The sequence below is a fragment of the Erythrolamprus reginae genome, chromosome 12 (genome assembly GCF_031021105.1).
Source record: "Erythrolamprus reginae isolate rEryReg1 chromosome 12, rEryReg1.hap1, whole genome shotgun sequence".
Classification (NCBI taxonomy): Eukaryota; Metazoa; Chordata; class Lepidosauria; order Squamata; family Dipsadidae; genus Erythrolamprus; species Erythrolamprus reginae.
The window spans coordinates 20,355,852-20,381,344 of record NC_091961.1 but is presented as its reverse complement, the minus strand read 5'-3'; the positions used below and the strand labels follow the sequence as shown (position 1 = coordinate 20,381,344).

At 41.8% G+C, this 25,493-nt stretch overlaps 1 protein-coding gene across 5 annotated transcripts; it reads left to right on the top strand.

The window, feature by feature from the left end:
- Positions 1-21,325, top strand: CHEK1 (checkpoint kinase 1). 5 transcript variants are annotated; one of them, XR_011560408.1, is made up of 14 exons: positions 86-170; positions 3,110-3,191; positions 3,510-3,733; positions 4,861-4,925; positions 5,028-5,097; positions 5,459-5,647; positions 6,522-6,626; positions 7,258-7,353; positions 9,280-9,388; positions 12,091-12,268; positions 15,138-15,269; positions 16,495-16,596; positions 20,201-20,384; positions 20,469-21,325. XR_011560408.1 is itself a non-coding variant. In XM_070765147.1 (13 exons), exons 2-13 carry the CDS (start codon positions 3,127-3,129, stop codon positions 20,294-20,296), a joined length of 1,431 nt encoding a protein of 476 aa, XP_070621248.1. In that variant the 5' UTR covers positions 1-170; positions 3,110-3,126; the 3' UTR covers positions 20,297-21,325. The 5 variants fall into 5 exon arrangements, 3 of the variants coding, with proteins under 3 accessions (XP_070621248.1, XP_070621245.1, XP_070621246.1); XR_011560409.1 differs by having other exon boundaries at positions 157-423; XM_070765147.1 differs by having other exon boundaries at positions 1-170; positions 20,201-21,325.
- The last annotated feature ends 4,168 nt before the right edge of the window (positions 21,326-25,493 follow it).

Here is a 25,493-nt window from a genome sequence, read left to right as displayed (position 1 = left end):
TCCCTCGCTCGCTGACTGGCTGGAGCACGGAAGCAAAGACCGGGCAAGAGGCGGAGCCATCGGCGCAATCCTCCGCCTCTCCTCGCCTCTTGTTGGGCGCCCGGCTTGCGACGCGCTTTGGCGGGAAGCGGCGTTTTTGCAAAGAGCCCCGGAGGAGGAGGAGGAAGGGGGTGAGTGCGCGCAGCGCCGGACGCAGCTAGGCAGGAGCCGTCGGGACTCGGGGTGGCTTCTACATCCGAGCAACAGGAGGGGGAAGGTGGGAAGCTTATCCCGCGAGGGGCTCCGGGTGGACAGGCCGGACTTGGCGCTCTCTCCCGCCCTGCCTGGGGTTTGCTCGGCTGCATTGCTGCTGCGCTTTTTATCCGAATTGGGAACTGCAAAGGAAGGGGCGCCCGGTTGGGGATGGCAGCTCCATTATTGCAGGTTTGAACTCCCCTTGAACCTACATTCCCAGCCTTTCCGCAGCCATCCACCCAACGTTTAGCATTAGGCGCTGAGTAAGTGGGTTGGTCTCCCTTTTGTAGAGCAAGGCCACTTACTCAGCGCGTTGAGAAGGCGAAACATTTGGGGTGGGGAACTGCAGCCCATCCCGGAAGCGATCTTTAGGGCGCCCCGAGTCTGCTGTGTGCACCTTTTGGATAAGGGAGATGGGCTTTTAGGGTTGGTTGGATTTTAGGCGTTGGAGCCAAGGCTGGCCACCCAGGTTCTTGTTACCAAACGAGCTTTGCAGTTTGGTAACTTTGCGGTTACTTTTTTATTTTTTTTAATTTATTCTTTGTCCAATATACAATACATATGGAAGAGAACAGACATGATTTATATATATATATATATATATATATATATATATATATATATATATATATATATATATATATATATATATATATATATATATATATATAAAGATAAAATGTAAAATAGAAGAGAAAATATATGAGAGGAAGAAAATATATATGATATATGAGATAAAGGAAAGACAATTGGACAGGGTTATGTACGCCCCTTACTGGCCTCTTAGGAACTTGGAGAGGTCAATCGTGGATAGACTAAGGGAGAAATGTTGGGGGTTAGGGGTTGACACTATTGAGTCCGGTAATTTGGACTTCAACTCCCAGAATTCTCCAGCCAGTGAATGCTGGCTGGGGAATTCTGGGAGTTGAAGTCCAGATATCTTCAAGTTGCCAAGGTTGGGAAACACTGACTTAAAGGTCACTTTGATAGAGGTGGACTTTCAAACTCCCAGAGTTCCCCAGCTGGAGTTGTGTAAAAAAAATGTGTTTGTGTATGTGTAGGTTGCATCAGCAATGAATTCTGGGCCACAGATTAAATTGGTTTTATTTTGGAGGGAGTAGCTTGTGATACCCTTGTCCACCCTTGTGTCTTCCCAAGTACCTTTTTTTCTCATGCCAACCACTCTTATGTCCTTCTAGGATAATATTTTTCCAACTTGAGCATCTTAAGATGCATGGACTTCGCCTCCCAGAATTCTTTATGCTAACTGGGGAATTCTGGGAGCCAAAGTCCACGCAACTTAAAGTGGCTAAGGTTGGGAAACTTCTGGATCATAGGCAAAAGGGAAACATATTAGGTAAAGACACTGAATTTTCTGCAAATCCAGCATTAAAAAAAACCAAGTTGACTGGAAACGTATGTTCATCTCTTCTCTGGATGGAAATGTCACAGAGCAAAGTAGGATAGATTCTTGATTTACTAGCAATAGACTAATCTGTTTTGTTTTGGAGTTTTTTGCAACTAGTTTTCTGTTACTCCAGTTTCACGATTCACATGAGCAAGTATATCTTAGATTCATCCTCCTGGGTGTCCTCCTCAATCCACAGCTAACATTAGAACATCATCTTTCAGCTGTGGCGAGGAGGGCGTTTGCCCAGGTTCGCCTGGTGCACCAGTTGCAGCCCTATTTGGACAGGGAATCATTGCTCACAGTCGCTCACGCCCTCATCACCTCGAACTTCGACTACTGCAACGCTCTCTACATGGGGCTACCTTTGAAAAGTGTTCGGAAACTTTAGATCGTGCAGAATGCGGCCGCGAGAGCTATCGTGGGGTTACCTAGGTTCGCCCACATCTCTCCAACACTCCGTGGCTTGCATTGACTGCCGATCAGTTTCTGGTCACAATTCAAAGTGTTGATAATGACCTATAAAGCCCTACATGGCATCGGACCAGAATACCTCCGGGACCGTCTTCTGCCGCACAAATCCCAGCGGCCGATAAGGTCCCACAGAGTTGGCCTTTTCCGGGTCCCGTTGACTAAACAATGTCCTCTGGCGGGCCCTAGGGGAAGAGCCTTCTCTGTGGTGGCCCCGGCCCTCTGGAATCAACTCTCCCCAGAGATCAGAATTACCCCCACTCTCCTTGTTTTTCGTAAATTGCTTAAGACCCACCTATATTGCCAGGCATGGGGGAATTGAGACATCTCCCCCAGGCTTATATAGTTTTATGTATGGTATGTTTGTGATGTATGGTTTTTAAATGACAGGTTTTTAGATACTTTCTTTTAAATATTATATTTGTTACATTGCACATTGTTATTATTATTGCTGTGAGCCGCCACGAGTCTGCGGAGAGGGGTGGCATACAAATCTAATAAATTATTATTATTATTATTATTATTATTATTATTATTATTATTATTATTAATTTAATTAGTTATTCCTGTTTATTAATAAGTGAAATTAAAAATGCAATACACACATGCATCATATTAGTGTTGGAAATAAACCAACAACTGGATCAGTTAAAACAAATTTTATTTAAAACAGATTTTATTTTTAAAGAGAAATATAGCAGTTTGCAAAATGTGTTGGATCTTTCAGCCTGACCTCAAATTGGGATTTGAGCCAAAGCCACACTTAAAATTGCAAAAGGATTACATTTTATTAATATATATATATATTGTGTGTGTGTGTGTGTGTGTGCCTGGCAGCTATATTTTGTAAGTTTTGACATTATATGTTTATTTTATTTATATGGAATTTTTAACTGTTGTTATGTTGTATGCTGCCCATAGTTTTTGTGAGATAGGCAGCTATATATGCGTGCTGAATAAATAAATTTATTTTTTCTTTTCAAATATTTGTACCAGATGTGCAGGTTTTGAAAATGGCAGTACCGTTTGTGGAAGACTGGGACTTAGTGCAGACTCTTGGTGAAGGGGCTTATGGAGAGTAAGTCACTTACGTGAATGCATAAAACATTGAGGTCAAATAAAGCCTGTGGGAAAAGGTTGAGCTGCAAATTGTAATCTATGTAATCCAATCAGATGTGGTTGGTAAATCCACAGTAACTGAATTTAAACATTCCTGGGATAAACATATATCCATTGTAAGATAAAATACAGGAAATAGTATAAGGACAGACTAGATGGACCATGAGGTCTTTTTCTGCCGTCAATCTTCTATGTTTCTATGTAAAAGCACTATAAAGTGGTATATAAGCCTAAGTGCTATTGCTATTTGCAACCCTGTTTTTGATCTCCTCTTCAGAGTTCAGCTAGCTGTGAATAGACGCACCGAGGAAGCGGTGGCCGTGAAAATGGTGGACATAAAATGTGCCGCTGACTGTCCGGATCAAATCAAGAAGGAGATCTGTATCAACAAAATGTTGAATCATGAGAACATTGTGAAATTCTTCGGGCATCGTCGAGAAGGCACTATCCAGTATCTCTTCCTTGAATACTGCAGTGGGGGCGAGCTTTTTGACCGAATAGGTATGGGAGAATTTGTAGGGCGCCACACGTCGACTTTAGGACAATCTAGAATCCATGGTGTTATTTTACTATGAAGGACCCTTCTGTGACTTCTTGTGCAGCTATAAGAAAGGCAACTCAAACTAGTTGGATTATTTTAGTTCAGTTGGAATCTATTTCCCATTTTTTCATAGTGGGACAATTTATTTTTTTAACCATTCTGTCTCTTGGAGACTTCATAGGCAAGTGCTCTCCATGCTAAATTGTCTAATTGCCTCCATGGGACAACTTATAAGACCTAGTGTATTTGCTTCATCGTGGTTTATTTGCTGTATAAACCATGGTTGGTTGAATTCAACAACAAAAAAACTAAACCAAGCAATTTTCATTGCAGCTAAGCACAGTGTATGAGTCCTCAGAGAGGGGCTGCATACAAATCCAATAAATAAACAAACCAATCAATCAATCAATCAATCAATCTTGTTTTAAAAAACCCAGCTACTACAAGCCAACATTCTGAAATCAAGCCATTTCTGCCTGCAAGCTGGTTAAAGAAAAGGCATCATCACTGGCAGAGGAGTTAGTTAGATAGTCTCTTTTCTAATATGTTGCTTATTTTATGGAATTTATGCTTGGGTTCAATTTAAAATGGAAATATAGAAGAATTTTAAAAAGTTGCAATATAAAACTGCCTCTCCAATTAGGACATGATTTAAATGCAACACTGGTTGGTTGTCTTATTCTTTCAGGGTTAGTTAAATGCATCTATTACAAGCCAGCTTTAAAATAAACTAATATTGGTTAATCAGTTTCCAAACTAGATGGTTACTTAAGAGCTAATCCTTCCTTCTTCCCCATCTTCTGAATATGCTTTTACATTGATGGTATTGTCATATGTTTGTAGTTAATTTTAATGTTTATATGGTCTGAGCTGCCCAGTTGCTTCGAAACTATGAGTGGCAAATTAATAAATAAAAATTAGTCAAGTTGCAGAATGAAATATCCCTTTCTAAAACATAATCCCTTTATTGGCATTAACGTCTCCAGCCATACTGTCTTAAAATGCAGGATTCTAGTGGAGAAAAGAAGCTATTATGTATATTATTTTAGCATCTGCATAATAATAATATATGTATATATTCCCCCAGAGCCTGATGTTGGCATGCCTGAATCAGAAGCACAGAGATTTTTCCACCAGCTAATTGCTGGCGTGGTGAGTCTCTTTATGTCGACTTTTCACTGATTGCTCCCACATTCTATTTTGAAGTTGATATGGGCAGAAATGAATTAATAAAATTATATTTTTTTTAATAAGGTCTACCTCCATGGCATAGGAGTGACACATCGGGATATTAAGCCAGAGAATCTGCTACTTGACGCAAGAGGTACATCATTTTTCTTTTCTACCGTAAAACCTTACACTTAGGGGATCTTTCCTTTCTTCCTTCCTTCCTTCCTTCCTTCCTTCCTTCCTTCCTTCCTTCCTTCCTTCCTTCCTTCCTTCTTTCTTTTGAAGATGTTTCACTTCTCATGCAAGAAGCTTTTTCAGCTCTGACTGGATGGTGGGGAATGGAAGAATTTATATTCCTTGCAGGTCATTGGCGTTCTTTTAGTGAGTCATTACGGCCAGCTGGAGGGTTATCTTTGTCTTCAAGCTTTCTGGGTTAACTTGAGTGCTTTTCTGGTGATTTCATTTGAATTAATCCAATGTGAAGGATGATGCAATGTCCTTTGTGCTTTGCTCAGACAACCTCAAGATCTCAGACTTTGGCCTCGCTACTGTATTTAAATATAACGGCTCTGAGCGACTGCTGAACAGGGTATGTGGCACGCTTCCATACCTGGCCCCCGAAGTCCTGAAAAAGAAAGAATTTCACGCTGAGCCTGTTGATGTTTGGTCGTGTGGGATAGTGCTGACTGCAATGTTAGCTGGAGGTAAGAGCGACCTTCAATCGAATTCCTTTTTCCTAATAGGTGTTCTGTCGGGCTCTCTGGTAGACTCCTCCCAAAAATTCACAGGTACAAATTTCAGACACACACACGTTTGAAAATTCAAAACAATGTTCTTTATAATGAAACCTCACTTAAACCAAGCCCTCTTTTGGTATAGCAAAGGGCACTCGTCTCCAAACAAACTGGTAATTTGTACAAGTCCCTTATCAGTTTTGTGATACTTAGCTTGCAGCTGTGAGGCAATTCACAGTCCTTCTTTCACAAAGTGAAACACACTTTGCTCTGCTTTAGTTTCAAAGCGGGGGAAAATCAGCACACAAAAAGTCAAAGTCAGTAAAGCAGTCAGGAAACACAACGATCAGATAATCCTCCACAATGGTCAAACCCACAGGCTGCTATTTATAGCAGCCTCACTAATTACCACAGCCCCACCCAACCACAGGTGGCCTCATTTTCTTTGATAATAATCTTTCAGTTGTTGCCTATGCATCGCTCTCCGCATGCGTGGCTGTATCATTAACTCTTGTTCTGAATCCAAGGAGGAGCTAGATAATTGATCTCCTTCTGAGCTGTCTGCCACACTCTCCTCCTCCCTGTCACTCATGTCTTGGTCAGAGGAGCCTTCATCAGCAGATTCCACTGGGGGCAAAACAGGCCTGCAGCATGTGGATGTCTCCCCCACATCCACAGTCCTTGGGGCAGGAGCTGGGCCAGAGCTAACCACAACAATAGGAATTCTTATAAAATGAAGGGCAGACGCCTGTTTATTTGGAATGTGGATTAATTAGGAATCTTCAGCGTAACCTTTTGTATTTTTCTTACATTTGGCTCTAAAACATGGTTTCCTTTCCTGCAGAATTGCCGTGGGATCAGCCTGCTGATACTTGTCAAGAATATTGTGATTGGAAAGAAAGGAAGACATATCTTTCCCCATGGAAGAAGATTGATTCATTGCCCCTTGGTACTACAGCAGATTGAATAATCTTGTCTCTAAAATCTATGACTTCTCCCTCTTTTGATCTGTAATGTTCTTTGGAAGAAACCCAGGAGGAATACGGGTTTATTTTTTACAGATTCATTATCCAAAATACAGTGTTCCCTCAATTTTCGCGGGTTCGAACTTCGCGAAAAGCCTATACCATGGATTTTCAAAAATATTAATTAAAAAATGCTTAGCGGTTTTCCCCCCTATACCACGATTTTCCCCGCCCGATGACGTCATATGTCATCACCAAACCTTCGTCCGCCTTTAATAAATATTTTTTAAATAAACTTTAATATATAAACATGGTGAGTAATAATCTAAATGGTTGCTAAGATAATGGGACATTGTAATTTAGGGGTTTAAAGTGTTAAGGGAAGGCTGGTGATACTGTTCATAGCCAAAAATAGTGTATTTACTTCCGCATCTCTACTTTGCGGAAATTCGACTTTCGCGGGTGGTCTCGGAACGCATCCCCCGCGAAAATCGAGGGTACATTGTAAATCCAGTGTTATTTTTGTTTGAAGATGTTTTCACAATAGAATATTTTAATTGAAGTTGCTTTTCTACTATTTAATTCTTTTTCTATATTCTATTTTTTTTTTTGCAGCCTTGCTTCTCAAACTCTTAAATGAAAACCCCTCATCCAGGCTTACTATTGCAGATATTAAAAAAGACAGATGGTATTCAAAACCTTTAAGGAAAGGTGAGTGTATTTTTGCCTATGGAGATTGTCAGTTATCCAAGTCCTGGTTGTCCCAAAGGTGCATTTTCAAAAGGCCCCATTGGATTTTGTTTTTCCTTGAAGATTTGTTTGTCCTTCAGTTCTGAACTGAAGAAGCTTCTTGAATGAGAAACGAAACATCTGCATGGAAAAACGAAGTCCAGTTTTTTTTTAAAAAAAGCCCCTTTGTGAGGGTATTTTAAACGCCTCTTAGAGTGACATCCATTTTTAAACCTTAAGACTTGTGTACTTTTTGGGCTTTAATGTTGTTATGGATCCCACAGAAGGAGTAAGACATGCTTCAAAAAGTTTTATTTCTGGTCTTCAATCAACGACCAATGAATGGTAATTAGAAGTAATATTTATCAATGAGATTTTTCCCCCCACTGTTTTCACTGTCACTTTTTTTCCTCAGGATGGTAACTGAGACTCAGCTTAGATTCTTAGTATGCACCTGCGGTGAAATCGACTTAACTTCCCTATCTGTTCGGAAGTGCGCTTTTTCGCCCTCTGCATGTGCAGAAGGCTTTGTGCATGCCCAGAGGGTTAAAAAATGAAAATGGCAGCACCCAGCAGGAGCGTTGTGCTTCTGCGGCTACCGGTTCTGTGAACCACTGGGAGTCGCCATTACTGGTGTGCCCAAACTGGGCATTTCTCCCTGGTATGCACCCATATTTAGCTTGTTTGAAATAGTCACAGGCATAAAGTGGAAATGTGAAACTTTCATCTAAAACTACATTTCCATCATCCCTCATCTCTCAGCTAAGGCTGCTGGATTTATATAGTTCAGTACCATCTGGAAGGTCCAACATTGATATTTGCTGAACACTTGTAAACCCCCCCCCCCCCCCATGAATGATATGAAAAGTAGGTCTTGATCAGCTTATTTTTTGTCTTTTGAATTAAATTGAATATTTACCTACAAAACCTCACCTACAAAAAGATAATGACAAAATTGAATGGGTCCAAAGACGGGCTACAAGAATGGTGGAAGGTCTTAAGCATAAAACGTATCAGGAAAGACTTAATGAACTCAATCTGTATAGTCTGGAGGACAGAAGTTACAGGGGGGGACATGATCGAAACATTTAAATATGTTAAAGGGTTAAATAAGGTCCAGGAGGGAAGTGTTTTTAATAGGAAAGTGAACACAAGGACAAGAGAACACAGTCTGAAGTTAGTTGGGGGAAAGATCAAAAGCAATGTGAGAAAATATTATTTTACTGAAAGAGTAGTAGATCCTTGGAACAAACTTCCAGCAGACGTGATTGGTAAATCCACAGTAACTGAATTTAAACATGCCTGGGATAAAGATATATTCATCCTAAGATAAAATACAGAAAATAGTATAAGGGCAGACTAGATGGATCATGAGGTCTTTTTCTGCCGTCAGACTTCTATGTTTCTATTTTATTTTTGTTAGATGCACAAGAATTTTGTGTCTGGTACAGAAGCATTTTGTGTATTTGCAAAGCAAGAAAGAGAATAATAATAGTAGTAATACCAATGAAAGGGAGAAGTAAAGAAGATAATAAAAGGGATAAATTATAATGCTGCAGCCACACTGTATGGAATAATATACATAAACATTAGGCAGAAGTGCAGGAATTAAGTGTTCTTCAGAATGGTGGCATGAAGGAAAAAGCAGTGCCTGCTTTATTAGCTTTAGCAGCAGAAAGAGAATTGGCCAAAGAAAAATGCAAGGAGTTTTACATTTAATAAATCCACATTGATTTATTTTTTTTCTGATCCTTCAGAGAGGAATATAATATATGCTGCTCTGTGACCATAATAAAGACAGGTTGATTGAATATAAGCTGGTCAACAGCCTTAGCCTGGCCTTGAAACACTTAATTTTGCTTAAATTGTTTTGTTTAGTTCCTAATTGCGACATCTCTGTTTTTGTAGGCATAAAAAGGCCCCGGGGCTCTTCCGGAGGATCTTCTGATTCACCAGGAGGTTTTTCTAAACACATTAGATCAGATATGGATTTCTCTCCTGTAAAAGTTGCACACAGGTGAAGATACGCTCATGTATTTGTAGCATCTAGTAATCTAACTTCATGAGAAACAGCACTTTCTGTGCAAATGTTTGTGGTGTGAGTTGTTTTCATTAGTTCCTTAAGACACATACAGGCAACAGAACCATGGCTGATGAAATGAAATTTGGGGCATTCTAGGTAGGATAAGAGCTCAGAGGTAGCAACAGAATAAAATAGAATAGAATTTTATTGGCCAAGTGTGATTGGACACACAAGGAATTTGTCTTGGTGCAACAGCATATATATATACTGTATACAGTGTTCCCTCAATTTTCACGGGTTCAAACTTCGCGAAAAGTCTATACCTCGGTTTTTCAAAAATATTAATTAAAAAATACTTCATGGGTTTTTTCCCTATACCACGTTTTTCCCCGCCCGATGACATCATATATCATTGCCAAACTTTTGTTTGCCTTTAATAAATATTTTTTTAATAAACTTTAATAAATAAACAGGGTGAGTAATAATCTAAATGGTTGCTAAGGGAATGGGAAATTGCAATTTAGGGGTTTAAAGTGCTAAGGGAAGGCTTGTGATACTGTTCATAGCCAAAAATAGTGTACAGTGATACCTCATCTTACAAACGCCTCATCATACAAACTTTTCGAGATACAAACCCAGGGTTTAAGATTTTTTTGCCTCTTCTTACAAACTATTTTCACCTTACAAACCCACCGCCACCACTGTGATGCACCGCCTCCGGACTTCCATTGCCAGCAAAGCACCCATTTTTGCGCTGCTGGGATTCCCCTGAGGCTCCCCTCCATGGGAAACACCACCCCCGGACTTCTGTGTTTTTGTGATGTTGCAGGGGAATCCCAGCAGTGCAAAAACGGGCGCTTCGCTGGCAACGGAAGTCCGGAGGTGGGGTTTCCCAGCAAGGGGAGCCTCAGAGAAATCGCAGCATCGCAAAAACACAGAAGTCCGGAAGTGGGGTTTCTCATCAAGGGGAGCCTCAGGGGAATCCCAGCAGTGTAAAAACGGGTGCTTTGGCTGGCAAAAGGGGTGAATTTTGGAGTTGCACGCATTAATTGCTTTTCCATTGATTCCTATGGGAAATATTGTTTCGTCTTACAAACTTTTCACCTTAAGAACCTCGTCCCAGAACCAATTAAGTTTGTAAGACAAGGTATCACTGTATTTACTCCCGCATCTCTACTTTGCGGAAATTCGACTTTTGTGGGGGGTCTCGGAACGCATCCCCCGCGAAAATCAAGGGAACACTGTATACCTCTTTACAGTGCTTTGCAGCCGTTTCTAAATAGTTTGCAAATCAGCATATTGCCCCCAGCAATCTGCGTCCTCATTTTACCTACTACGGAAGGATGGAAGGCTGAATCAACCTTGAGCTGGTGAGAATTAAACTGTTGTCAGTCGGCAGTCAGCAGAATTATCTTTCTAATTCTGCTTTCTATACCACCATGGCTGTAGAGAACAGAGTGGAAAATTCAGTCTCTAAAATCTTAGGCTTGAAAATTGCTGGCTTAAAATCCTGTGGAGATGCTGCTTATCAAACTTGATGATCTTAGACACAGCTATGATGTGTATCAATGGAAGACCACCAGTTTTTCCATGTTCTGATGGACTTGTGTCATCACAAAGTTCTACCTATCTTTTCTATTGAACTAAAGGTCCAAAGATAATACTGTGGAACAATTTATAACACAATTTCTGTTGAGTTTGATTTTTGAGCTTTTTTATAGTTAATTAGGCATGCTGGTTTCAAAACTGTAGTTAAGTTTTCTTCTACCACGTCAAGTTTTTTCTCTACACCTTATGAGAATTACGAGGTTATGAGGTTGCAACATGAGCATCAAATTGCATTTTTTACATAGTCATCTTGCTAACTTGCTAAGTCCATGGAGAGGGGCGGCATATAAGTCCAATAAATAAATACATACATACATACATAAATATAAATATATAAATAAATAAATATCCTGAAAAATCTTGGTGCATTCAGTGATGAGCAGGGTGAGCAATTCCACCAAGATTTGAAGGTCATGGAGGCACAGTGTCAAGGTAGATGGGATGTACATATGATGGCTGACTATTGTTGGAGCATCAAATGAGAATGTACAGAGATTAAACACTCCAGAAAAAGCTATAAGCGAAACTTTTTACCTTAATATATATAATTATCATTCGATAAAAACCCCCAACTATTTGTATGAACACAATTTAACTTGCAGTAACTATTATAGCTTTTGTATGAATAAAATTCTTTGTAAACAGTATATTTGATAATTCTTTACTTTACTTTATTTGCACAATTTGTGTGACTTTTGGGGGTATCCTATAGCTTAAAAAGTTGGCGTGATAGACAAAAACTGTGTTTATTTTTGGATCCAGAAGCCAAAGGTTTGTTGATAACAAGTCATAGATTTAAGACAAGGAAATTGCTTGAATAATTGGATCTGTGAACAATTGTTGGTCCGAATTAATCTTCCGCTTGAGATGTCCATCCTTGCTGACTGGATATTTTGACTACTTAGTAGTGATCTCACTTTAGTAACCTGGAATATGCTGAGATTTGGAATGTCTTTGGGGAAAATGGAATCCCAGGTTGTATGTATGGATTAGCTTTAATAGTCATGTGCCAAATAATGGCTCATACAGTCCAGCGCAGACAACTCTGGAAAACTAGGGAAACTAAACTCTCTCTTTATTTTTGGCAGTGAAGAAAAAAAGATCTGTTCCAATTCCCAGCCAGAACCAAGAACTGGGCTCTCCTTGTGGGACAGTAGCCCAGGCAATATCGAAAAATTGGTGCAAGGGATTAGCTTCTCTCAACCAGCCCGTCCTGAGCACATGCTGCTGAACAGCCAGATGTTAGGCACTCCAAGTTCATCGCAGGTAACTCTGGCCGGTGGAACGCTTGGCTTCTCTTTGTTCTTAAATCTCTTACAGGTAGTCCTCAACTTACAGCCATTTGTATGCCGCTCCGAGTCCATGGAGAGGGCCAGCATACAAATCTAATAAATTATTATTATTATTATTATTATTATTATTATTATTATTATTATGTCAATACAACACAGCAAACGAGATCGCTATGCTGGATTTCATATTTCATCACCAGTCGGGCGCTTCCCAAGCACCTAGGACTGCGTGATGTAGCGGCGAATTATGTTTGCCGATCCCTTTTGCAATTGACAGATGGAGATTTTGTCAATTCCGATGGTTTTCAAGTGTCTGCTGAGATCCTTTGGCACTGCGCCCAGCGTGCCAAGTACCACTGGGACCACTTTCACTGGCTTATGCCAGAGTCATTGCAGCTCGATTTTTAGATCTTCGTATTTCACTAATTTCTCTAGCTGCTTCTCAATTCTGCTGTCCCCTGGGATTGTGATGTCGATGATCCATACTTTCTTTTTCTCCACAATCAGGTGTCTGATGTGTTATGCTTCAGAATTCAGTCAGTCTGAAGTCGGAAGTCCCACAGTAGTTTTGCTTGCTCATTTTTGACCACTTTTTCGGGCTTATGATCCCACCAGTTCTTTGCCACTGGTAAATGGTAGTTCCGGCACAAGTTCCAGTGGATCATCTGTGCCACAGGATCATTTCTATGCTTGTAGTCAGTCTGTGCGATCTTTTTGCAGCAGCTGAGTGTGTGATGAATTGTTTCATCTGTTTCTTTACAGAGTCTGCACTTTGGATCGTTTGTTGATTTTTCAATTCTGGCTTTGACAGCATTTGTTCTAATGGCCTGTTCTTGTGCCGCCAGTATTAGTCCTTCTGTCTCCTTTTTGAGTGTTCCACTTGTAAGCCATGACCAGGTCTTTTTTTTATCCACTTTGTCTTCAATTTTCTCCAAGAACTGGCCATGCAATGCTTTGTTCCGCCAACTGTTCATACGACATTGACTTACATTTTTTCTGTACTGGTCCTTAGTTTGCTTCACCTTGAGAAGCTTCCTATTGTTGACCTTCATCAACACTGACTTATTATTATTATTATTATTATTATTATTATTATTATTATTATTATTGGAATGTTTGAACTTACAAAGGCACTGGATAACAATTGCAGCATCTCCACACTCACTTGGCAACTGGCATGTATTTACAGTGGCATGCTAAGGATGCGTATGTCAGGGTTCCAAATAGCATCAAAAATTAAATCAACAGTTTGAGGAAAAATATTCTAGTTTATTAGTAGAGCCATGTTGGCACATATGCAAGAAACCCAAATCTAAAGCTACGAGGGTTTCCCCACTCAATTTAAAGTCCATTCCCTTGTTCCCAAACCCACAAGACATTGACCCGTCTTCTTCTGCCAACGTGTCCATTACTCCCATCAGCTTCTGTGCAGGTACTGAATGAAGGAAGACCTCGAGAATCTAGAAGGAATTTGTTCTGGCTACATCCCTCATGCAACAGCCCCTTCCAAATTCCCACAGCAGGAAAACCTTCTAAAGCAGGTGTGGTTAGCTCTGGTCCAGCTCCTGCCCCAAGGACTGTGGATGTGGGGGAGACATCCACATGCTGCAGGCCTGTTTTGCCCCTGGTGGAATCTGCTGATGAAGGCTCATCTGACCAAGAAGACATGAGTGACAGGGAGGAGGAGAGTGGGGCAGACAGCTCAGAAGGAGGTCAATTATCTAGCTCCTCCTTGGATTCAGAACAAGAGTTAATGATACAGCCACGCATGCGGAGAGCGATGCATAGGCAACAACAACTGAGAGATTATTATCAAAGAAAATGAGGCCACCTGTGGTTGGGTGGGGCTGTGGTAATTAGCGAGGCTGCTATAAATAGCAGCCTGTGGGTTTGGCCATTGTGGAGGATTATCTGATCATTGTGTTTCGTGCCTGCCTTGCTGACTTTGACGTTTTGTGTGCTGATTTCCCCCCCGCTTTGAAACTAAAGCAGAGCAAAGTGTGTTTCTCTTTGTGAAAGAAGGACTGTGAATTACCTCACAGCTGCAAGCTAAGTATCACAGAACTGATAAGGGACTTGTACAAATTACCAGTTTGTTTGGAGACCAGTGCTCTTTGCTATACCAAAAGAGGCCTTAGGTTAAGTGAATTTTCATTATAAAGAACATTGTTTTGAATTTTCAAACGTGTGTTTGTCTGAAATTTGTACCTGTGAATTTTTGGGAGGAGTCTACCAGAGAGCCCCACAAAACAGCAGGGGTCCCCAAACTTGGCAACTTTAAGACTTGTGGACTTCAACGCCCAGAATTCTCCAGCACAGCTGGCTGGAGAATTCTGGGAGTTAAAGTCCACAAGTCTTAAAGTTGCCAAGTTTGAAGATCTCTGTTCTAAAGAATAAAGTCTCCAACTCAACGATGGCTTCGGCCTAACAACACGGTTGCCAATTGCTCCCTTCCCAGCCGTCTTTCTGACAAGAGAAGTCAGTACGGGAAGAAGCTTAATGGCTGCATGATTCACTTAACATTTGTAATTTTCCAACTATGGGGAGAAAAATCAGTCACAACTTCCTTAACTGCCTCGCTTAGTGGTGGAAACTCTGACCCTGACTGTGGTTGTAAGCCAAGGACTACATCTGCATTGGGTTCTCCTTTCCTCTTTAAACCCCATCCTTTGCTTTGGAGTTTAATAGTAATAATTGGAATTAATAATGATTTCATAACAAAAGTAAAAGATAAATTCATGGTTTCGATGAAAGTCTAACTTTGGGAAATCACATTGGTTCAGGAGAAATAGCTGAATTGTTCAGTTTACAGTTTCCGGTATTTTCTGTCTTGTCTCTCTTAGAACCCCTGGCAACGTCTGGTGAAGAGGATGACTCGTTTCTTTTTGAAATTGGATGCTGACCAGTCTTACCAAATATTGAAGAAGGTTTGTGAAAAGATGGGCTACGTCTGGAAGAAAGGTTGCACAAACCAGGTATACAATTAACACATTAGAGAATATATGTTGGTTGGATAAGCGAAGGAATAAGGAATAGAGCTAGAACTGCACGTGGATAGTATTCGTTGCAGTTCTTAGCTATTGCTAAAATTATTAAATACAGTGTTCCCTCAATTTTCGCGGGGGATGCGTTCCGAGACTGCCCGCGAAAGTCGAATTTCCGCGAAGTAGAGATGCGGAAGTAAATAGTACAGTATTTTTGGCTATGAACAGTATCACAAGCCTTCCCTTGACACTTAAAACCCTTAAATTGCAATTTCCCATTCCCTTAGCAACCATTTAGATTATTACTCACCCTGTTTATTTATTAAAGTTTATTTAAAAAAATATTTATTAAAGGCGGACGAAAGTTTGGTGATGACATATGACGTCATCGGGCGGGAAAAACCGTGGTATATGGAAAAAAACCACGAAGTATTTTTTTAATTAATATTTTTGAAAAATCGTGGTATAGACTTTTCGCGAAGTTCGAACCCGCGAAAATCAAGGGAACACTGTATTATAATTATAAACCTGAGAGCCAGTTTGCTGTAGTGCAGTGTTTCTCAAACTTTCTAATGCCGCAACCCCTTAATACAGCTCCTCGTGTTGTGGGGATCCCCCAACCATAAGTCTAGGGCCAATTCTCCCAACAGAGCTTTAAGCTGATTCCCAGGAAGGTCAGAAGGACACCCCCATTGTAAACACCTGATCGGTCGGATTGTAAAAATATGTTCCAAGGTGCCAGAATAGAAGCTTTAGTTCCTAACATCGGGAAATTTGTCTTTTCCCATGGTCTTAGGCGACCCCTGTGAAATGGCTGTTCAACACCCCCCCCCCCAGGGGTCCCGACCCCCAAGTTGAGAACCACAGCTGTAGTGGTTAAGGTGCTGGCATAGAAACTAGGAGACAGAGTTCTAGTCCTGCCTTAGGCATAAAAGCTAGCCAGATGACTTTGCGTCCGTTCTTTTTTTATTTCTCTTAGAATGTTTATTTATGATTACTTAGTAGCTAGGGGAGTTCCTTATTTACTAAAAATATTGTTTGGGGAAAAATCCATGTATAAGCCTTGGGGTGAGCTTCAGTAAAGAACACCCATGACTAATAATAATTATTATACATTGTTAGACTTTCTGTCAGCCTCAACACAGCAAGAAAGCAATTCCACCAGAAGTCTAACTTTACTTCTTCCATTCTGATCAGTAATTCTTTCTCTTGAAAGGTCACCATATCCACCATGGACAGAAGAAACAACAAACTGATTTTCAAAGCAAATCTGGTGGAAATGGATGAGAAAATTCTTGTGGATTTCCGATTGTCAAAGGTAAGACTATTTAAGCAAAATAATAATAATAATAATAATAATAATAATAATAATAATAATAATAATAATAATATATTATTAATATTATTATTAGTTATTGGATTTGTATGCCGCCCCTCTCTATAGACTCGGGGTGGCTAACAACAATGATAAAAACAGCATGTGACAATCCAATAATAAAACAACTAAAAACCCTTATTATAAAACCAAACATACATACAGATATACCATGCATAACTTGTAATGGCCTAGGGGTAAGGAATATCTCAACTCCCCCATGCCTGGTGGTATAAATGAATCTTGAGTGGGTTTACGAAAGACAGGGAGGGTGGGGGCAATTCTAATCTCTGGGGGGAGTTGATTCCAGAGGGCCAGGGCCGCCACAGAGAAGGCTCTTCCCATGGGGCCTGCCAAACAACATTGTTTAGTCGACGGGACCCGGAGAAGGCCAACTCTGTGGGACCTTATCGGTTGCTGGGATTTGTGTGGTAGCAGGCGGTTCCGGAGGTAGTCTGGTCTAAGCCTAGGGAGAAGAAAGGAATGTTTGCACTTGGAATAAATTTGTTTACAAAAACAAGGAATAATAATTGTTCTGCCCTAGCTACGAACCACAAAAAATGCAGCACATTCATATTCTGTCCAAACCTTCATTTACTAAATTAAAATCTACTAATGAGCTTTCTTTGTAGCAAAAACAAATACAGTGTAAAACAGTATGTTGCTGAACACCGGCTGTTAATTCAATTTCATTAACAGCCAGCGCATGAAATCATAAATCAAGTCTGAGCAAAAAGTCTTGGAGATATCAGGAAGCTTATAATGGTTGGCAAAATGCCCCAAAGTAATTTACAGGAAGAATGCCAAGAACAAGAACCAAGCAGACTCAATTCAAAACACGAATATTGTTCCCTGCATCATCATCCCTTAAATAAGTTAGGGGAGTGGCCAATTAGCCTCAAGTCTGTTCTCAAGGAGATCTCCTCTTGAGGAACCATTCCTGCCTTTTGGCACCCTCTCCATCCTCCTCACTGTCCAACTCGGGTGCCAGCGGCACAGGCAGCTGCCACATCCCCACATCAGCCTCTTCTCTGGTGGGATCCACTACCAGCTGCATGGGCTGCTGGCAGGCCACAACAATTAATCATAGCAGTGCTTCTACAGGTAGTCTTCGAGTTAAAAACTTTGTTTAGTGGTCCTTCAAAGTTACAAGGTACTGGACAGACATCCAGTCCTCACACATCAGCGCAGTGGGATCAGAATTTGGGTGCTTGGCTAATCAGCATGTATTGGCTACCTTTGAAAATTGTTTGGAAACTTCAGATCGTGCAGAATGCAGCTGCGAGAGCAATCATGGGATTTCCCAAAAATGCCCATGTCACACCAACACTCCACAGTCTGCATTGGTTGCCGATCAGTTTCCGGTCACAATTCAAAGTGTTGGTTATGACCTATAAAGCGCTTCATGGCACCGGACCAGGGTATCTACAAGACCGCCTTCTGCCGCACGAATCCCAGCGACCGGTTAGGTGCCACAGAGTGGGCCTTCTCCGGGTCCCGTCAACAAAACAATGTCGTTTGGCGGGGCCCAGCGGAAGAGCCTTCTCTGTGGCGGCCCCGGCCCTCTGGAACCAACTCCCCCCGGAGATTAGAATTGCCCCCACCCTCCTCGCCTTTCGTAAGCTCCTTAAAACCCACCTCTGCCGTCAGGCATGGGGGAACTGAGATATTCTTTCTCCCTTGACCTTTACAATTTATGCATGGTATGTTTGTTTGTATGTTTGGTTTTACAATAAGGGTTTTTTAGTTGTTTTAGTATTGGATTTACATGCTGTTTTTTATTACTGTTGTTAGCCGCCCCGAGTCTACGGAGAGGGGCGGCATACAAATCCAATAAGTAAATAAATAAATAAAATTTACAATGGTTGCAACTTCCTGGGATTACACAATTGCAAATCGAGACCTTACCAGGTGGTTTCTGCCAAGCAAAGGTAACGAGGGAAAGCTGAATGCACTTAATGACTGCATGATTCACTTAATCAAAGGTGAGATTCAGCAGGTTCGGACCAGTTCTGGAGAACCAGTAGCCAAAATTTTGAGTAGTTCGGAAGAACCAGCAAATACCATTTCTGAGTGGCCTCGCCCCCATCTATTTCCTGCCTCCCGAGTCCCAGCTGATCGGGAGGAAATGGGGATTTTGCAGTAACCTTCCCCTGGAATGGGGAGGGAATGGAGATACAGTGGTACCTTGGTTCTTGAACGCCTTGGTTCTCGTACATTTCGGATACTGAACAAAATTTTCGGCAAAAATTTGCTTTGGTATCTGAACAAAAATTCGGATACTGAACAGCCACAGAAAATTTTGTTTATTATCCGAAATGCTACAAGATCTGAGGGGACGGGGTGAGACAGAATGGGAGTCGGAATCCGACACGCCCATCCTGGCCCCCTATTTAACAGCCTCCCAATCTCTAATCTAAGCGCTCCAAGCTGTAGGAAGGGTGGGGGGCGCCATCAATTCCAGCAGCTTCAGGGGGCTTCTTTCCTCAGTAGTTCATCTTGTTACCTGTAGGCAGTTGCACCAACTTTCTCCTTCCCGGCGGCAGCGGCGGCTTTCCATCGAGCAGCAGCAGCAGCACCGGGAACGTCAGCAGCTTCCCTTCCTCATGTGACGTTCCCGGCACTGCTGCTGCTCGATGGAAAGCTGCCACCGCCGTCGCCATGAAGGAGAAAGTTGGTGCAACTGCCTACAGGTACAAGAGGAGCCACTGAGGAAAGGAGCCCCCCCGAAACTGCCGGTATTGCAGCCGCCCCCACCCTTCCTATAGCTTGGAGTGCTTAGACTATAGAGCTCCTCAGATCTTTATCCCATAGGAAATTTCCTATGGAATAAATTAATTCGGTACTCGACCAAATCGGTTCTCAGCCACACTTCTGGAACGAATTGTGGTCGAGAACCGAGGTACCACTGTATAATAATAATAATAGTGATGATGATGGTGGTGGTGATGATGATGATGATGATATACAACAACAGAGTTGGAAGGGACCTTGGAGGTCTTCTAGTCCAACCCCCTGCACCAAACCTTACACTACTTTAGACAAAATTTAACAGAATGCTTCTCCTCCTGCCATGCCCACCAAGCTATGCACACAGAACCGGTAGTAAAAAAAACCTGAATCTCATCACTGCACTTAACTGTATTGATTTGCTCAACAACTATGGCAAGAAAGATCGTAAAATTGGGCAGAACTCCCTTAACCATCTTGCTTAAAAACTGAGAAATTCTGGCGTCAGCTGTGGTCGTAATTTGAAGACTACTTGTATATTCTACTTTGGTTAAAGGACTCTGAGCAACTGATGGTATTATATCAAACATGCTTACAAATCACTGGTTATTAAAATGATTATAGTTGCCATCCTGCATAGCAAGAATTTGAGGTGATCATCTTTTTATTTCTAATCTCTAAAAAAAGTTTTTTTTAGATAATATTTTTCTTATTTGCTCATAGGATGCTAAATATGTCAGAATCCAGTGTTTTGTACAATGTTTTGTTTTCAAACAATGTTTTGAAACTAAGCTTTTTCTTCTCCTTTTCCACACAGGGTGATGGTTTGGAATTCAAAAGGCATTTCCTGAAGATCAAAGAGAAACTAAATGATGTTGTCAGCCCACAGAAGTTATGGCTTCCCGTGACATGATGGCCTTCTGGTTGAAAAACAAGTGAATTTGGCTGCAGTGTTTTCAGCCATAGAACAGTTTATGCTAAGGCAGAGGTCCTCAAACTTGGCCACTTTAAGACTTGTGGACTTCAACTCCCAGAATTCTCCAGCCAGCACAGTTATGCTGGCTGTAGAATTCTGGGAGTTGAAGTCCACAAGTCGTAAAGTAGCCAGGTTTGGGGATCCCTGTGCCTAAGGCATGCCCTGACTTCATACACTTGGTGCCTATTCCTGTTGGCTCTGACGTGATCAGTAACTAATTGAGAAGTTAATATTGTGATGGGGCATAATTATGTATTTTTCGTAGGGTAATTGCGATGAAAATTTCCAGGGTCTTAGATTTCGTGGGCGTTTTACTTGCATTCTATTTTATACAGACAATTCAAATGTTTTGGCACACCATATTTTCTAATTGGGAATGTTTTCTTCTTTTTCCCAAAATAAATACAGACTGAATTTTTCTAAGAGTAGAAGAAAATTAAATGAAAGCCAGCATCAAGCAACAACTTGCTTTGTATACTTGGGAGTTGGGCTGTTGAATTTTCAAAATGCAGCACAAACTCCATGCCATGCTTGAAATTATTTTTTGGTCAAGTGTTGCTGAATGGAAAAAAAGTAAAACATTACCGTTCTTCATTTTTGGATATTTCACTTTTAAAGAAAGAAAACATTGAAAAATGTGATTTGTTAAAAAAATTTCTATGTCCAAATGTCTCTTCCTTCCCAGAAAAACAACTGTGGCATTGAGCACTAAAAATGTGGAAATTGGAAGAATGGCATAAGATTAGTAGTTTTTCCTGCATCCTATTACTCTTAGTTTGTTAGGCATTTACATGTGTTACCACATGTCTGAATGCTGTTTGATTGCACCATTATGGACACAGAGGAGAATGGGGACAAATTACATGAACCTTTCTTCTCACCATAGTGCTGACCAGTTTTACTTACCTATGTTCCAGCAATGTGATTTTTTTTTAAAAAAAAAGAAAATAAAGCAAATAATGAAAATATTTGTCAATTTTATTGCCACAAAAGATAGTGGACCTCAAAAATGACTTGTGCCTTCCCTTTTGCAATCTTGTCAAATATTTTTCAATAGTACTGAAGATTTTCTGATGCGTTGAGAAGATAGCATGGCTCTACACGTTTGGTAGAAATAAATGTACAAGCATGGGTTTATGACTGCAAACATGTTTTGTAGCTCATACAGTTTGTGTATATCTTTGGAAACGGTCACTAAATTTATGTCACATCTTTGGAAATTCAAGGTAGTAAGCATTCCTGATTTGTCTCCAGAAAGAATCACCTTGTGAAATTAGCCAGGCGAGGAGAGAGTTATGGCCAATGTAACCCAATATGTTTCTAGTGGTTGAGAATAATTTTGAATATGTGCTTCCCTGCCCCTTGTATACCTCCTTTTTTCACAATCCTATACTACAACCAAAGTATTGGATTTCAGAAAAACAAATTTAAATGAAATGGGGGAATATTTATATAATGAATTAAAGGGGAGGTAAAAAATGGCAGGAGCAAGCGCCCAGTGGACTGTATTAAAAAAGGCCATCTTAAAAGCCACTGGACTGTATGTAAGGCAAATAGCTAAAGGTAAAAGGAAGAAGAAACTGCTGTGGTTTAGTGATGATGTAAGGACTATAGCCAATGAAAAAAAAGGCTGCCTATAGGAGGTATAAAGAGTCTGGAAGTATAGCTGATAGAGAGGTGTATAAAATGAGACAGAAGGAGGCAAAACAGATAATATATGCTGCTAAACCCTCAAAAGGGGAAGAAATTGCCAAAGCTAAATAATAATAATAATAATAATAATTTATTAGATTTGTATGCCACCCCTTTCTGAAGTCTTGGGGCGGCTCACAACAACAATAAACAATGCAGTACAAATCCAATAATTAAAAAACTATAGTTAAAAACCCACTATCATTAAAAACAGTCAACACTACCCAATCATAACCACACATAAATCTTACTAGCCAAAAGGGGATACCTCAATTACCCCATGCCTGGTGACATAGATAGGTCTTCAGAGTCTTGCAGAAGGTGAGGGTGGGGGCAGTTTGAATCATCGGAGGGAGTTGATTCCAGAGGGCCGGGGCCGCCACAGAGAAGGCTCTTCCCCTGGGTCCCACCAAATGACATTGTTTAGTCGACGGGACCCAGAGAAGGCCAACCCTGTGGGACCTAATCGGCTGCTGGGATTCATGCGGCAGAAGGTGGTCCCATAGGTATTCTGGTCTGATGCCATGTAGGGTTTATAGGTCATTACCAACACTTTGAATTGTGTCCAGAAACTAATTGGCACCCAGTGCAGGCCGCCCCTTGTTGACGAAACATGGGCATATCTGGGAAGGCCCATGGTTGCTCTTGTGGCTGCATTCTGCACGATCTGAAGTTTCCAGACACTCTTCAGAGGTAGCCCCATGTGGAGAGTGTTGCAGTAGTCGAACCTCGATGTGATGACGAGGGCATGAATGACTGAGCAGAGACTCCCTGTCCAAATAGGGCCACAACTGGTGCATCAGGCGAACCTGTACAAACTCCTCGCCACAGCCAAAAGATGGTGTTCTAAAGTTAGCTGTGGATCAAGGAGGATGCCCAAGTTGCAGAACCTCTCTGAAGGGGTCAATAACCCCCCCCCCCCCAGGGTATTCAGAAAGTTAAGAGTTCAGTCCTACCATAAGTAGTGGCTGATATTTCCCCCCTAGGGTGGAAAGAATAATATCTGCTCCGAATTCAACATGATGTCAGAAAAGGCATCCAAGCAGTAAATGTTCAGTTCCATCCAGTCTCCCGTACTTGACCAAAAATTAAACAATTACAAGGTCATAAAAACAGTTAGTGATATATATATATAACTATTTTTGAATATCAAAGGAAGGAAAAGAATCAGGTGTCATCTTGAGCTACCATAAACAAAATAATTCAATTTGGTTGTACAGTAGCTTTATAAAAACTCTATCCTTTGCAGAATATCTTCCAATTTGAAGTGTCATCTTTCAGAAAATTAATCTTGTGAATTCAGAAAGATCAGGGGTAGACTGTTGAATTTCTTCTTGCATGTTTGCACAGGCTCTGTTCTAGTTATTACAAAAGGCATTGAAATGGTCATGACTAAATATAGATTGTTCAGATAAGAGCCAACTATTTTAGGGATGAACATCCAACACTTCATTTTTGGACTGCCTTATTTATTTTATTTATTTATTTATTTATTTTGTCCAATACGCAGTGAGGGTTTTAGTGGGTATATATCTATATACACATAGTAAAATTCATGATGAAGGTTATAGAGGAGATACTCATAGTAAAATATATCTAAGAAATAATAGAAAAGAAGGTATAGTAATAGAACATATCAATGAAAGAATAGAAGAGATATAGGAATAGAAGAAAAGTATAGGAGATATAGGAGAGCAATTGGACGGGACGGAAGGCACTCTAGTGCAGAGGTCCCCAACCGCCGGTCCGCGGACCGGCACCGGGCCGTTGGGGGTTTTCAGCCGGTCCGCGGCACCAGGGCCCCCTCGGCCTTTCCGCACCACCAGCGGCGCTCCCCCCGCCAGCCAGCCAAGCCCCGCGCCCGCCGGAACCGGCTCCTCGCTCTCCCCCCGCCGCCCGCCGCGTTTGCAGGAGGTGGGGAGGGTCGGGCGGCCTGCCAAGGCCAGGAGGGACGCCACTGCCCCCCCCTTCCCTCTCTCCGCCCGCCGCTGCGCCTCCTTGACGCCGAGAGGAAATGCCGGCAAAGGCTTTTCTCAGCGGAGGTCTTCAATGTCGGGGGCGCACGGGCGGTTGCACGCGCTCCCTATCTCCCTGCTAGCCCACTCGGAGTATTCAAAATAAGAAAAACCTTTGCCGGCGAAGGCTTTTCTTATTTTGAATATTCCGAGTGGGCTAGCAGGGAGATAGGGAGCGCGTGCAACCGCCTGTGCGCCCCCGACATTGAATATCACCTTCGCCGGCCCCACCTCTCCTGCAAACCCCCTTGCTGAGAGCCCGGGGCGAAAGTGCTCTCGCAAAGGTGAGGCGGGCAGGGCGTGCGCGCGTCACCGCTGAGAAGAACGGAGAACGAGAGTGAGTGATAGCAACAGACAGCAAGATAGAGAGAAAGTGAGAAAGAGAGAGTGAGAGAAAGGGGGGGAGAAAGAGATAGCAAGAGAGAGAACAAGAGAGAGAAAGAGCGTGAGAAAGAAAACAAGAAAGAGTGAGAGAGAGAGAAAGCAAAAGAGACAGAAAGAAAACAAGAGAGAGAAAGTGAGAAGAAGAGAGAGAAAGAGGGGGAGAGAGAGAAAGAGAGGGAGAGGGAGAAAGAGAGAGGGAGAGGGGGGAGAGAGAGAAAGAGAGGGAGAGAGAGAAAGAGAGAGGGAAAGGGGAGAGAGGGGGGAGAGAAAGAGAGAGGGAGAGAGAGAAGAGATAAAGGAAGAGGAGAGAGAAAGGAAGAGAAAGAAAGAAAGAGGGAGAGAAAGAGAGAGAGAGTGAGAGATGCTCAGTGAGCCTTTCTTTGAAGTTGCCTTTCTTTCTTTCTTTCTTTCTCTTTCTTGCTCTTTTTCTTTCTCTCTTTTACCTTCCCTTCCTCTATTTCTTCTTTTCTTTCTCCTTCCTACCTTCTTCCCCTACTCTCCCCTTTCATAAGTTTCCTTGCTTCCTTCCTCTGTTCCTGTCCCTTCCCCCTTCTTTCTTTCTTTCCTTCCTTCCTTTCCTCCCTCCATTTCTTGCTTTCCTTTTCCTTCCTCCCTTCTTTCCTCCCTCATTCCCTTCTTTCACTCCTTCCTCTCTTACTCTCCCCTTTCACACCTTTCCTTGCTTCCTTTGCACCCTTCTTCTGTTCCTGTCCCTTCCCTCTTTCCTTCCTTCCTTCCCACCCTCCGTCCATTCATTCACCCATTCCTCTCTTGATCGCCCCTTTTACGGCACCGCTGACAGCTAGCTCCCCCCCCCCACCGGGCCATGGAAAACTGGTCTAGCTTAAAGCCAGTCCCTGGTGCAAAAAAGGTTGGGGACCTCTGCTCTAGTGCACTTGTACTCGCCCCTTACTGACCTCTTAGGAATCTGGATAGGTCAACTATGGATAATCTAAGGGTAAAGTGTTGGGGGTTTGGGGATGACACTATGGAGTCCGGTAATGAGTTCCACGCTTCGACAACTCGGTTACTGAAGTCATATT

Excerpts from the sequence above, each read along its gene's own strand:
- CHEK1 (XM_070765147.1), top strand. The coding sequence starts at position 3,127 with ATGGCAGTACCGTTTGTGGAAGACTGGGACTTAGTGCAGACTCTTGGT. Across the intron at positions 3,734-4,860 it reads CGAGCTTTTTGACCGAATAG|AGCCTGATGTTGGCATGCCT; the intron begins GTATGGGAGAAT and ends ATATTCCCCCAG. Across the intron at positions 5,648-6,521 it reads GACTGCAATGTTAGCTGGAG|AATTGCCGTGGGATCAGCCT; the intron begins GTAAGAGCGACC and ends CCTTTCCTGCAG.